The sequence below is a fragment of the Mytilus edulis genome, chromosome 3 (assembly GCF_963676685.1).
Source record: "Mytilus edulis chromosome 3, xbMytEdul2.2, whole genome shotgun sequence".
NCBI lineage: Eukaryota > Metazoa > Mollusca > Bivalvia > Mytilida > Mytilidae > Mytilus > Mytilus edulis.
In genome coordinates, this window is record NC_092346.1 from 11,453,321 (window position 1) to 11,467,011 (window position 13,691).

Consider the following 13,691-nt stretch of genomic DNA (forward strand, 5'->3'; position numbering starts at 1 on the left):
ATTACGTTGATTGTCAAAACATGATACCACTTAGGGAGCTACCATATGATTTTTATGGGGGGGGGGGGGGGGGGGGGGGGGGCTAGGATGAAAAATTTTGTCCTGCCTATTTTTTTCAAATGTCATCCTAGCCCCCCCCCCCCCCCCCCTTAAAAATCAAACGGTAGCTCCCTTAACATAGAGTGACGAATCACTTGAATCAATTATCAAAATTAAATGAAAACTTTATATTAGAAATCCATTATGTTTTATCTAGTCAATTTAAAAGGACCAACGCACGTGCTTTAAAAATGAATTAAACATGCACATTTTTCAAATATTTTTTAATACTCGTCCTCTGGTATAACCGTAAATTCCTCTGTTTTAGCAAGAGCCTGGAATTCTTGCCATCCTCTTTGAAGTCTTGTTGTAAAGCCTCGATATGGATCTAATTTTGAACTATCCCATTCATACTTGTTAATAAAATACATTTCAAGTCTTGTTTGCCTACTTAACAAAAACATAGGATCGTTAAGATCAGTCCGATATTCACGAGACCGCCACACTTTTTCCTGTTCTTCGGTTGATTTATCGTTTTTCACAATATCCAGTTCAATCACCGGCCAAGCTACCTCTCCCTCGATCGTAAAGTCAAAATCCGGAAGTCCGTCCGAGGACACTCGACAAAAGTCTTGAAGTTCTATGAGATCAGTTAGCGCATTTACAACTTTGTCCGGAAGCATTGGCGATGCCCCTTCGGAAGGCACTTCCGTATCGAAGGGTTCCCATTTTTCTATCCATTTGCGTAGAACGGTTAAGTCCGCTTGTATTGTGTCTGCTATCGGAAATTCTATTGTGTTCGGATCCAGTCCTTTCATAGTAGACGCACGTCCATCAGTGCGTCCATTAGGTTCAAGTGAATCGTTGAAACTATCGTCTCCAGTCGTTAATGTATTACAAATATCTAAGAATCTTTGTAATAAGTCTCTGTATTCCTTTTTGTATTCAGTTATTTTTGATTCGCCTTTTAAATCATCTAGAATTGTAGTGGAGTCTGTTATTATATCTGTAAAAAAGTCGTCGTTATCAATAACGTTCGCCACTTTACACGCTGGCAACACAGTTTTAATGTCCGAAAATCTTAAAAACATTTTTTTATATCTATATAAAACTAAAAAGATTGGAGATCTCTTCCAGGTTTCATAAAAATCACTATCATAGTCGTAATCATCAACTTTCTTTTCCTCCTCTTTAAATTTCTCATATTTCTGTATTACCACATTTTTCATGGCGTCTTTGAATTTAGCAGTCGAGTACACATTTTTTCTAAGTGGAAAGATATCTATTAATCCTTTTGACTTATTATGAATCGAGATGTCCTTAATCGTATAATTAGTCAGTAATAGATCTTCCTCGGCCATTGACATTGTTGGTACTACAATGGGTTCCCTACTTGTGGAGCGTTGACTCTGATCACCGGATGATCTTGCTGTCAGATCACGAGGTGTTCGAGTTTCACTTTGGTTCTCTTGTTTTGTTCCGGTTTCGTTCGGATGTTCTGAGGTTACGGTATCTTGGTTTAATGAGATCGGCTGTACAGTTGTTTCATCTGGTTCCTCCTCCGAATGTTCTGCCTCGTTCTGAGTCTGCTCAGTTTGGTTCTCTAGTATCCTAGTATCGTTACCGGCATTATTCACGTACGAATCCTTCTGATTAGGTAGTTGACCCAATGTCTCTCTAGGTGTGTCCACTATTTTGGAAGAGGGAATGTGTCCGTTTTGATGCGCAGTAGGTATAACACCGTTCTCCTTTGTTTGATGAAACGGTTCTACTTTTGTGGAGGTGCTGTTCTTACAGCCCATAACTTGACCTGTAAATTAGGTTCATTGTTATGTTTGTTATATGAATCGACATGTATAATATATGTGTATAGATGACCATTGGAATGTGTAAATACATCTACATGGGCAATTAAATCCATTTAGATTCAGACAAAATCCTTGCTTAATCATAGATAAAGCGGATTTATTGTTCCATACAATCATACCCGTATTATAAATATATACTTATTGCGTAATAACGTGATACAAGTTTTAAATGTCTAGATTCATTAAAATAAAACCCTCTTCTCCTCAAACGTAAATATTATTTCAATTTCATATCAAAATTTTGACACTATTCATCATACATTCAAAGTACTATATATTTTACCGTGCAGTGTGGGTTTTGCTCATTGCTGAAGGTCGTATACTGCCCTATAGTTGTTTTCATCCTAGAATGTTTGTTTCTGGTGAAAAATTGTCTTATTGGCAATCATACCACATCTTATTTACATATTGGTGGTTTTTCAGCTTCAGAGTTCAGTATACTTATGTTATGGTGTTTAATTCATGAGCATAGGTTATACATCAGATCACACATTATAAAATTGAGAATGGAAATGGGGAATATGCCAAAGAGACAACAACCCGACCACAGAAAAAAACAACAGCAGAAGGTCACCAACAGGTCTTCAATGTAGCGAGAAATTCCCGCACCCGGAGGCGTCCTTCAGCTGGCCCCTAAACAAATATATGCTAGTTCAGTGATAATGAACGCCATACTAATTTCCAAATTGTACACAAGAAACTAAAATTAAAAATAATACAAGACTAACAAAGGCCAGAGGCTCCTGACTTGGGACAGACGCAAAAATGCGGCGGGGTTAAACATGTTTGTGAGATCTCAACCCTCCCCCTATACATTAGTTTGTTTTGTTTTGTGTGCCGTTTAGTATAGTTGTCTTCTTTATATGTATAGACCCCGTCACCTCTTTTTCGTTTGTAATTAGCTGTTTTATCCGCGTATTATTTTCATGAATGCGAAAAACATAGAATTTTTATTTGTTTTAAATATGTAACATTTCTCGTTTACTTATATATAATCACGAATTTTAAATCCGACATACCTTAAATTGTTTAGCTCAAATTGACTTTTCATATTGATATTTATAGGATTATCTCACTCGAATTTTAAACTATAATGAGCAAGTCAGTTCAAATTACTTTTAAGCTATTTAATCTCAAATACTAATGTATAAATCTTACCCGATTACTTTATTCAAGACAAATATCAAATAAGCTGACCATTTTTAATTTCTTAGTGGTGATGGCACAAATATGAATATTCCAATACACAAAATATCAGTGACATTGTCGAGGTTGAACGAATCTTTTCTTTTTAAATAACTTAAGTATTGTATTATTTGAACGCTACTTATATTAAATTTCTAATATATTTACACATTATCTCTAAGGACAACAATTTAGAACGTATATGACATACATGATTTCATTAAGTTTAAATTCCAACTATAAGAAATCCAATCATGCATTAATAATTTTACCGTCATTTAAAGAAATATTATTAAAATGTTTTGTCGTGCTTAAAATATGTTAAATGATGCTTCATTTGAAAGTTGCAATGGTTTTTTTTTTTTTATTAAACACATTGATTGATTGAGCATTGTGTCACTGTGTAATGCCCAGTAGCAAATATTTCATGGATTTTCAGTACACGAATGAATTGATATATGAATTAACAGCTTATCGGTAGGTAAACCGGAAGCAGGGTTATCATGCTACAGGAAAACACGGGCGTTATCCAGTGGCTTCTAAAACATGCAAGTTACCTATTGACCATTCCAATAAACTTATGTTTAAATACTTTGAGGTTCAAAGGTGGTGCATTCTCCACAACATGCGCTCTTTAAGACCTCGATTAATTAGAGTTCGACTTAGTATTTCTCTGTATTATGCGTCCAGCACACTGAAAATCTAAATTAGTCAATTTGACTAATTTATTTAGTCATTTTGACTGTCCTCTAGATGACAATGCACTTTAATCATTTTGACTATGCTCTTAGTCGTTTGACTAGATGGTTAGTCATAATTGACTGAGTAGAGTGGTCATTATGACTATGTTAGGAAGTCAAAATGACTATATGTCATACTCGTTATGACGAATTGGATTGTTCAATTGACTATGCACATTTGTCAGTTTGACAATTGAATGCAGTCCATATGACTGATTGAAATAGTCGGAAGTGACCATGTTGGTTAGTCAACATGATTACTGTGAATAGTCACGACTGTTAGACTGTTATTTTTATTTGTGTTGTGTTTTTTGTTCTACCATTTAATTTGTGTGCGTTTCATTCCGTTTCGTTCTGCTATGGTTCATTTCTTCTGTTATTCTACTTTGTGTTGTTTCTCTTCCATAGGATTGACAAATACATCTGGAATATAATATCATTAAAAATACCACAGCAGCAATACTAACAATGACAATAGTATAGGACCACAAAGTGCTCAATGTTCAAAACCTTCCTATATCTTAAGTTTCCATGTGTAACCGTTACTCAGTGACATATATTAAATACTAACAATCAAATAAAGAAAATAAATTTATTATAAACTCATTGTTAATTTGAACAATCAACTCTGCATGTGTCAGTGTGGTATTCTCTATGGTAAAAAATCTCTCAGCTGTGTTCATACAAACAGCAATGTCTTCATTTGCTGAAAAATATAATTATATCATTTTAGAAGCTACAATATAACAATAAACAAGTATATCAGTCATGTTTTAAAAAAGTTTAAAGAAAAAACTAATTTTAAAATCTTTGATCTAGTGATTTAATCACTCATCTTATACCATTAATTTGTAATGTAAGCACCGGGATCTTGACAGCCACCCATCCTATATCACAACATTGTAACATTGTAATGTAACACCAGGTATCTTATACCACAACATTTTAATGTAAGCACCAGAATCTTGACAGCCACCCATCTTATACCACAACATTGTAATGTAAGCACCGGGATCTCGCCAGCCACCCATCTTATACCACAACATTGTAATGTAAGCACCGGGATCTTGCCAGCCACCCATCTTATAACACAACATTGTGATATAAGCACCGGGATCTTGACAGCCACCCATCTTATAACACAACATTGTAATATAAGCACCAGGATCTTGACAGCCACCCATCTTATAACACATCATTGTAATGTAAGCACCAGGATCTTGACAGCCACCCATCCTATATCACAGCATTGTAATGTAAGCACCAGGATCTTGACAGCCACCCTGAGTTTTTGATTCATTGTTGTGAATATCAATTGCAGTGTTTATTTTTAATAGTTTTTGCTAAGGTGAAAAAAAGATTTCGCTTAATACTCTTTTCAATCGACAATACGTTGTATGTGTATCAAAATTAATATCCCGTATACATATCCCCCCTTTTTTATTGTCGTTACGTCAACATGTGACGATATAACTTTCATTGATACACTTCTTTTTCTTAAATTCAATTTTTGTAAGTAAGAATTAAAACAAATATACATCATACTTACTTTAAACAATTGGTTTATTTGACAAAATAACAGTTTCCGTGCCTTCTGGTTGGTTTACATCTACACAATCTATGGAACAAAGGGAACGCGAAAGAGTGCGCGTGAAAACCGATACTCTACACCACGTGGTGCTGTGACCACTAACATAGTCAATTGACCATGCAGGTAGTCATTATGACTTGACGGGTAGTCATATATGCTTTTGACTACCTTTCGGCTGATATTTGACTAACTGAATAGTCATCGTGACTAATTTAGATTTTCAGTGCACTAGTTATTAAACGGGCTCCTTACTATAAAGGAACTCGCTGTTCAGTGTGGACCAAGGCTCCGTGTTAAAGACCGTTCTTTGACCTATGATGGTTAACTTTTACCAATTGTGACTTGGATGGAGAGTTGTCTCACTTAGTATTTCTCTGTATTATGCGTCCAGCATTAGTTATTAAACGGGCTCCTTACTATGAAGGAACTTGCTGTTTAGTGTGGACCAAGGTTCCGTGTTAAAGACTGTACTTTGACCTATGATGGTTAACTTTTACCAATTGTGACTTGGATGGAGAGTTGTCTCACTTAGTATTTCTCTGTATTATGCGTCCAGCATTAGTTATTAAACGGGCTCCTAACTATGAAGGAACTTGCTGTTCAGTGTGGACCAAGGCTCCGTGTTAAAGACCGTACTTTGACCTATGATGGTTTACTTTTACCAATTGTGACTTGGATGGAGAGTTGTCTCATTGGCACTTATACCACATCTTCTTATATCTATTGATGTTGAAGGGAAGAAGTAACACGAAGGCATGATTTCTTTTTCCCGGCGAGCTACACTTTTGGTAGGAATATACAAACTCATCTCATGAAACAGACTTAAAATTAAGTACACCAGACGTGAGTCTCGTCCACAAAAGACATCAGTGACTCCCAAATAAAAGAAAAGACAAACAAAAAAAACGAAGATGAAGAAAAAAAAAGAAACAAAAATTTTGAAAGGAGTTGTGGAATTTAACAATTGGAAATAGAAATCATCAGGTTTGTTATAGATTCTAGTTGTCAATCTGGGAAAAGCAGATATACTTCCGGTGGTGTCACAAATCTCACGTTCACTAGGACATATACCTGACGTATGCACTCATTTGAATGTGGGTACTAACAGTAATACATCTGAATATGAAATTAATAAACTTGCCAGATTATTTTTCTGCTTGTCTTTGAGACGGCTCTGTATGAACTCTGTTCGAAATAGTGAGTACTAAAATTATGCAAGTCGGTCAGAAGTGGCGCACAATTAGTACCCATTAGAATATCTACAGTTTTGTATACTAGTATTAAACAACCAAACTTAACAAATGTGTTTTTGAAAGAAAGAAATTGTCCAGCATTTTGATATTATCATCTTTGGTGTTTTTGTTTTGGAATCACTGAGTTTAAATCATCACACATACACAAAAAGAAGTTTTATGTAGTCGATCAGTATGGGAACTTTATGGATAAAGTGTAGAAAAATCAAGGGTTGACGTTACACAAACAATTTAAATGATTTTGGAATCGACCATCGCTGGTCGAATTTATTTCATCAAAATAATTGTACATATTTTACTATAGAAAGAATGGTGGTAAGAACTTATAGATGTTTAGTTAAAGATTCTTGACGACACGGTTATATTTATCGTTCCTTATTGGGTTTTTTTTAATAAAATGTTTTCTAATAAAGATTGGAGATTGCAATCGCTTTTTTCTCTATCTACAAACGTACAAATTTGCGATTTTCTTATATCTCCTCTACGTGAATGAGGTAGAGATGTAATTCCAATGAAGTTCTTGTTTGAAGCTTTGTCTGCTGGAACACAAACATATTTGTCGTGAAGAGAGGATAATCCACCATAACCTCGCTCTTCTTGAAGGTTATTTGTTTAAAGCGACTCAAAGTATAAAACGATATTCAATATTTGATATCGATAAGCTAAGTAGAGTTGCAGCTTGCTTTTAGTAACTTCAAACATTTTATGAACGATTTTTTTTTTCTTTTCTGGAAGATTTTTAGTATTCCTCCCCTCGAAATTAATAGTGTCTGTCGGTGGTATTTTTTTTCCTTCTTTTCTTATTCCTGAATGAAGTAAAAAAAAAAGAGAGATAATTGAGGTCTCAAAATTGTGTTTACCTACTCCGCGTGTCCATTTACCCGTTAAAGTCAGTGCTCTTACTCCAAAATGTCGTATCCATTTTCAGGTTTTGATTTAACCCGGACGTGGATCGAACTTACAACTGCTGCCTGTATTTGAGACGACTCTCGGGTTTGTTTGAACAGCTGGGTGATATAATCTGACTGTTTATTGCAGACATGCCGCTTTTCTGCAGACATATCACTTGTTATTTCACTACATATGGTGTTATTAGCGATGTCGAAATTTAGATATTTCATCTCAAACCGGTATTTTACAAATAATGTGAACGAAAGTCAAACCCACTGAAAAAGATATTCTACAAACATATTGTAATTATATAGATATATTTGTTGGCTGAATGCAAATATCCAACCGTCGGAGACCCTCATCGCTAGTAATGGTCGTTAGACTATCCCGTATTAGTACTAAATGAAAGAAGTTTGAAGCTCTAATGTAAATATTTATTTCAAAAATAGTAACACTGCATGTTATTTTACAGTCTTATAACATTTCAAAGATTGTATTTGGTTGATTTAGAAACTTTATGATTTTTGAATTCAAAAGGGCCAAAGCAGTGTCAGTGCTCTAGCTTTTATGTAAATTGCACTAATTTTTTTTTTTAATACATTACCTAGTCAGTTTAAACAAAAGAAGTAATATGGTTTAGAATAACACAATTTAATTAAAATATTGATCTCTGATTTCGTTATACTACGTTTCGATCTCTGATTTCGTTATACTACATATTGATCTCTGATTTCTTTAACTACTTTATGTGTAGTATAACAAAATCAGAGATCAATATTTTAATTAAATTGAAAATAAAACTATCTCAAATATATTTGAAATTAAAATTAAGCTGAAATACTTGTCCTATGTCATCGTATATATATTTCTTAAATTCAAGGCTATAAAAAAGTTTGGGCTTCAAAAGCTTCAAAAGTTCAAAACATTTAATAGTTCACAAATGATACGTGATTTTAAAGTAAAATTATTTCTTAAAACCGTGACACTAAACAGTTTATTCATATTGATAAAGTGGTATCGTCATAAAGTGCGTTGAAATGAACAGTGGTGTAGCAAACATCGAATTCCCTCACAAAATGTTATCACATCCTATAGTCATTCATCTCTCACACACTCTTTCCTTCTCTCCTCTCTCACTTACTGTCTCTCTTCATTTACTCTCGCACTAACTCTTCACACATACTCTCCTCTCTCACACTAACTCTTTCTTCACACATACTCTCCTCTCTCACACTTATTCTCTCTTCACACACTCTCTCTCACACTAACTCTTTCTTCACACATACTCTCCTCTCTCACACTTACTCTCTCTTCACACACTCTCTCTCACACTAACTCTTTCTTCACACATACTCTCCTCTCTCACACTTATTCTCTCTTCACACACTCTCTCTCACACTAACTCTGTCTTCACACATACTCTCCTCTCTCACACTTACTCTCTCTTCACACACTCTCTCCCACACTAACTCTTTCTTCACACTAACTCTTTCTTCACACATACTCTCCTCTCTCACACTTACTCTCTCTTCACACACTCTCTCTCACACTAACTCTTTCTTCACACATACTCTTCTCTCCCACACTAACTCTCTCTTCACACACTCTCTCTCACACTAACTCTTTCTTCACACATACTCTCCTCTCTCACACTTACTCTCTCTTCACACACTCTCTCTCACACTAACTCTTTCTTCACACATACTCTTCTCTCCCACACTAACTCTCTCTTCACACACTCTCTCTCACACTAACTCTTTCTTCACACATACTCTCCTCTCTCACACTTACTCTCTCTTCACACACTCTCTCTCACACTAACTCTTTCTTCACACATACTCTCCTCTCTCACACTTATTCTCTCTTCACACACTCTCTCTCACACTAACTCTGTCTTCACACATACTCTCCTCTCTCACACTTACTCTCTCTTCACACACTCTCTCCCACACTAACTCTTTCTTCACACTAACTCTTTCTTCACACATACTCTCCTCTCTCACACTTATTCTCTCTTCACACACTCTCTCTCACACTAACTCTTTCTTCACACATACTCTCCTCTCTCACACTTATTCTCTCTTCACACACTCTCTCTCACACTAACTCTTTCTTCACACATACTCTCCTCTCTCACACTTACTCTCTCTTCACACACTCTCTCTCACACTAACTCTTTCTTCACACATACTCTCCTCTCTCACACTTATTCTCTCTTCACACACTCTCTCTCACACTAACTCTGTCTTCACACATACTCTCCTCTCTCACACTTACTCTCTCTTCACACACTCTCTCCCACACTAACTCTTTCTTCACACATACTCTCCTCTCTCACACTTACTCTCTCTTCACACACTCTCTCTCACACTAACTCTTTCTTCACACATACTCTTCTCTCCCACACTAACTCTCTCTTCACACACTCTCTCTCACACTAACTCTCCTCTCTCACACTAACTCTTTCTTCACACATACTCTTCTCTCCCACACTAACTCTTTCTTCACACATACTCTCCTCTCTCACACTTACTCTCTCTTCACACACTCTCTCTCACACTAACTCTTTCTTCACACATACTCTTCTCTCCCACACTAACTCTCTCTTCACACACTCTCTCTCACACTAACTCTTTCTTCACACATACTCTCCTCTCTCACACTTACTCTCTCTTCACACACTCTCTCTCACACTAACTCTTTCTTCACACATACTCTTCTCTCCCACACTAACTCTCTCTTCACACACTCTCTCTCACACTAACTCTTTCTTCACATATACTCTCCTCTCTCACACTTACTCTCTCTTCACACACTCTCTCTCACACTAACTCTTTCTTCACACATACTCTTCTCTCCCACACTAACTCTCTCTTCACACACTCTCTCTCACACTAACTCTTTCTTCACACATACTCTCCTCTCTCACACTTACTCTCTCTTCACACACTCTCTCTCACACTAACTCTCCTCTCTCACACTTACTCTCTCTTCACACACTCTCTCCCACACTAACTCTCTCTTCACACATACTCTCCTCTCCCACTCTAACTCTCTCTTCACACACTCTCTCTCACACTAACTCTTTCTTCACACATACTCCCTCTCTTCACACACTCTCTCTTCACACATACTCTCCTCTCTCACATTTGCTCTCTCTTCGCACACTCTCTCCTTCTCCCACACTAACTCTCTCTTCACACATACTCTCCTCTCTCACACTTACTCTCTCTTCGCACACTCTCTCCTCCTCGCACACTCTCACCTCCTCTCCTCTTCTTACACATACTCTCTCCTCACACATACTGTCCTTCCACACTCGCACACTTACCTTTCTCTCACTCTTACTCTCCTCTCACACTCTCTCCTATCACATACACACACAGTCTCGAGCTTTAGTCCAACCCTCAAATTTAGCCCAACTTTTAGCCGAATAAATAACTTTAGCCATGCCCATAACACCCATAGACCTTAACCTACTTCACACTTAACCCTATTGACGCTTAACCAATTTCCCCATCATATCCCTAATTCTCTCAACCCTTCGCTTACCCCTAACTAAACCTACACATAACCAGCCAACCATATCGCCAACAATACACCCACTTGTTACTCTTTCCCTACACGAAACTTAACCCTTACTACCATGCATAGTCCCATTTCCTCTCCCAGTGAATGCTCTGTATACAACAGTTTCCCATCTGCATGAGAATATTCAATATAACAGAGATTCAAAATGGTTATTACAGTATAGGAGTTCTACTCCTTCAGGGCTGTGGTCACCACAGTCCATCGGGGAGGACTCCACTGTCTACCATTGTCTGGGAAAGGTACTCTTCCCTTCAGATTTGTTTTTTTTTTTTTTTTTTTTTTTTTTTTTTTTTCTTTTTTTTTTTTTTTGGTGGGGTAGGCATTTGTTGCCCCCTTAACAAAAAAAAATGTATAACAATTTAATAGGGCCTGGGCTTATCTCGCCCTTTATTTAAATATTTTCAAATACAAATTATTCAGTTCAGCTAGCTTTTCAATGTCTTTCACTCGCTGTTCTGAGTAGAGAAAGTTCCTCTTATCCCTGATATCTAACCAATGGTCATGGCTTCTCTTTACATCCTTATAAAAGGCCTCTTTGACTTCTTTCTCTATCATTCCTTGTTCTTTTAAGGTATCACAATTTGCTAACAGTATTGTTGTTTTTCCTTCCACTTCAAGTAGGTAGGTCTTTTGTGGAAGGTCTAGAGTGATTTTTTCTATTATTATCTCCCCCTTTTTGTGTTTGCGGCGTTCCTTTCTTACTCTACCAGTTGTCGATGTACCCTCGGCATTAATAGAGGAAGCGGGACCTTTAGGCGATGATGTGGCTGTTGGTAGTGGCGGAGCTTCATCTTTCTTCGAGATTGGCTCAGCCGGTGTGTCCATTGCCGAATCTGTCTCTATTGGTTGAGCGGTATTGCCTAGCTCATCAGATTTTGAGGAGTCATTTTCTAACATTTGAGCTGGAGTTCCAATCTCTGCAGTTGACTCAGACTTTTTTGCCAAAAATGCCCTCAGCCTGCGGTTATTCCTTTCAGAACGGGACTTTGATGACTTCTTTTTAGGTGGTAATGTGGACCTCTCTCTTTCCGCCATCTTTCCTGGTGTCCATTTTACTATAAGTTTGTAACGTCCATTCCGAGCTGATAAAACCCAGTCGGCGGCTTGGTGTTCTAGCAAATGCAAAATGGTAAAGATATCACCAGATAATACGGGCTGTTGTTGGTGTGTTTCACTGCCATCATCAGACATTATGAGAGTTTCCAGGACATAATGTAAACACGTCTGTCCAGGTGAAAAACTACTCACTCACCCCTGACATGTTTAACTATTTGTGGTGATTAGTTAAATAATGTTGCTTGCTTTGTGAAGTTCGATAAAACTCTTCCCTTCAGATTACCTTCATCAGGTATAAAGAGTACAACCCTATATATATATGTGGTGGTGTTTAACGACCTTGACTGGCTTTTCAGCCCTCGCACGGTCGGCTCGGTGCCCGAAGACGATTGGTGAGCATTTAAATATTTTGTGCCGTGGGTCAGGAACGGGTAGCAAAGGACGCCGAATGGAGGCCGCCATCTTGGTTTTGGTGAGTTGATTTTACTTTTTGACTATTTTTGTTGTTTTCTTTACTTCACAACGGCTGCTTTCAGGGCCAGTTTGGTCAGCTTGGCAGCCCGCTAGCCTCGATGATGGAGTACTGGTAGATGAATCGTGGACGTAGTTCTAAAGATGACAGGAAGCGTTATCAGGACCCAAGCCGTGAGGCAGGAAAATGAAGGTCGTATCACCCAACAGCCTAGGATACAGCCCTCGGACGTTAATCGGCATGACACTCCCCATAATAGACAATGGTTTTGGAGGCATGTTAACGCGGGTACGCCAACTACTACGTCTCTCTGTACGGCATGGATTGGTTTCTGTCATCTTAGTAGTATGTCGTTGACCATCTAGCAATAAACCCTCATCGAAGATAGCGGGTAAAGGAGAGCTGACCCAGCACGTCCGTTCAGCTGTAAGGACTGAGACGTGACTGATGATGTACAACCCTATATAAGAAAATCTATGCTTTTTATTGCAATGAAAATGTCATACTTCACCGGTCTTTTAACATTTCACAATTTGCAATATATTACCTGTATAAAGAACCAACTTTTTTTGTTTTCATTTGCATATCACTTTTTAAATATTCTTGACCCTTTTTGTGTTCAATTAGCTAAAACATTTCTTACATTTTGTATGCACAAAAAATATTAAATGAGATGAAATAAAGGGTGCTAACTGTGACAATCATTAAGTCATTGTTAATATATAACGTGTTACAAATATACGCTAATTAACATATTGCACAATGTATGTCAAAATCAGTTCACTTGTAATCACTGAACTGTAGCAATATCAACTGAACATTAGTATCTAAAATTTAAATTATTAGGGTTTTTCTAATGAATTAAAAGTGGTTACATAACATTTTACTCATCTGACTCAAAAACTGTGTTGAATAATATCAGCCCCTGTTGTTTCCTATTATCTTTGGTTGGCCTATTTGTTCATCATATTTGTGATGCTTCAGTCATCTCTTGGTTTACATTTT

The 13,691-nt window shown here is 37.1% G+C and overlaps 1 protein-coding gene across 1 annotated transcript; it reads right to left on the reverse strand.

Moving 5' to 3' along the window:
- Positions 1–306: 306 nt before the first annotated feature.
- Positions 307–3,323, reverse strand: LOC139515807 (uncharacterized). The gene is made up of 2 exons (XM_071305505.1): positions 3,066–3,323; positions 307–1,849 (listed from the first exon to the last, which is right to left on the reverse strand). Exon 2 carries the CDS (start codon positions 1,839–1,841, stop codon positions 324–326), a length of 1,518 nt encoding a protein of 505 aa, XP_071161606.1. The 5' UTR covers positions 1,842–1,849; positions 3,066–3,323; the 3' UTR covers positions 307–323.
- Positions 3,324–13,691: the final 10,368 nt, after the last annotated feature.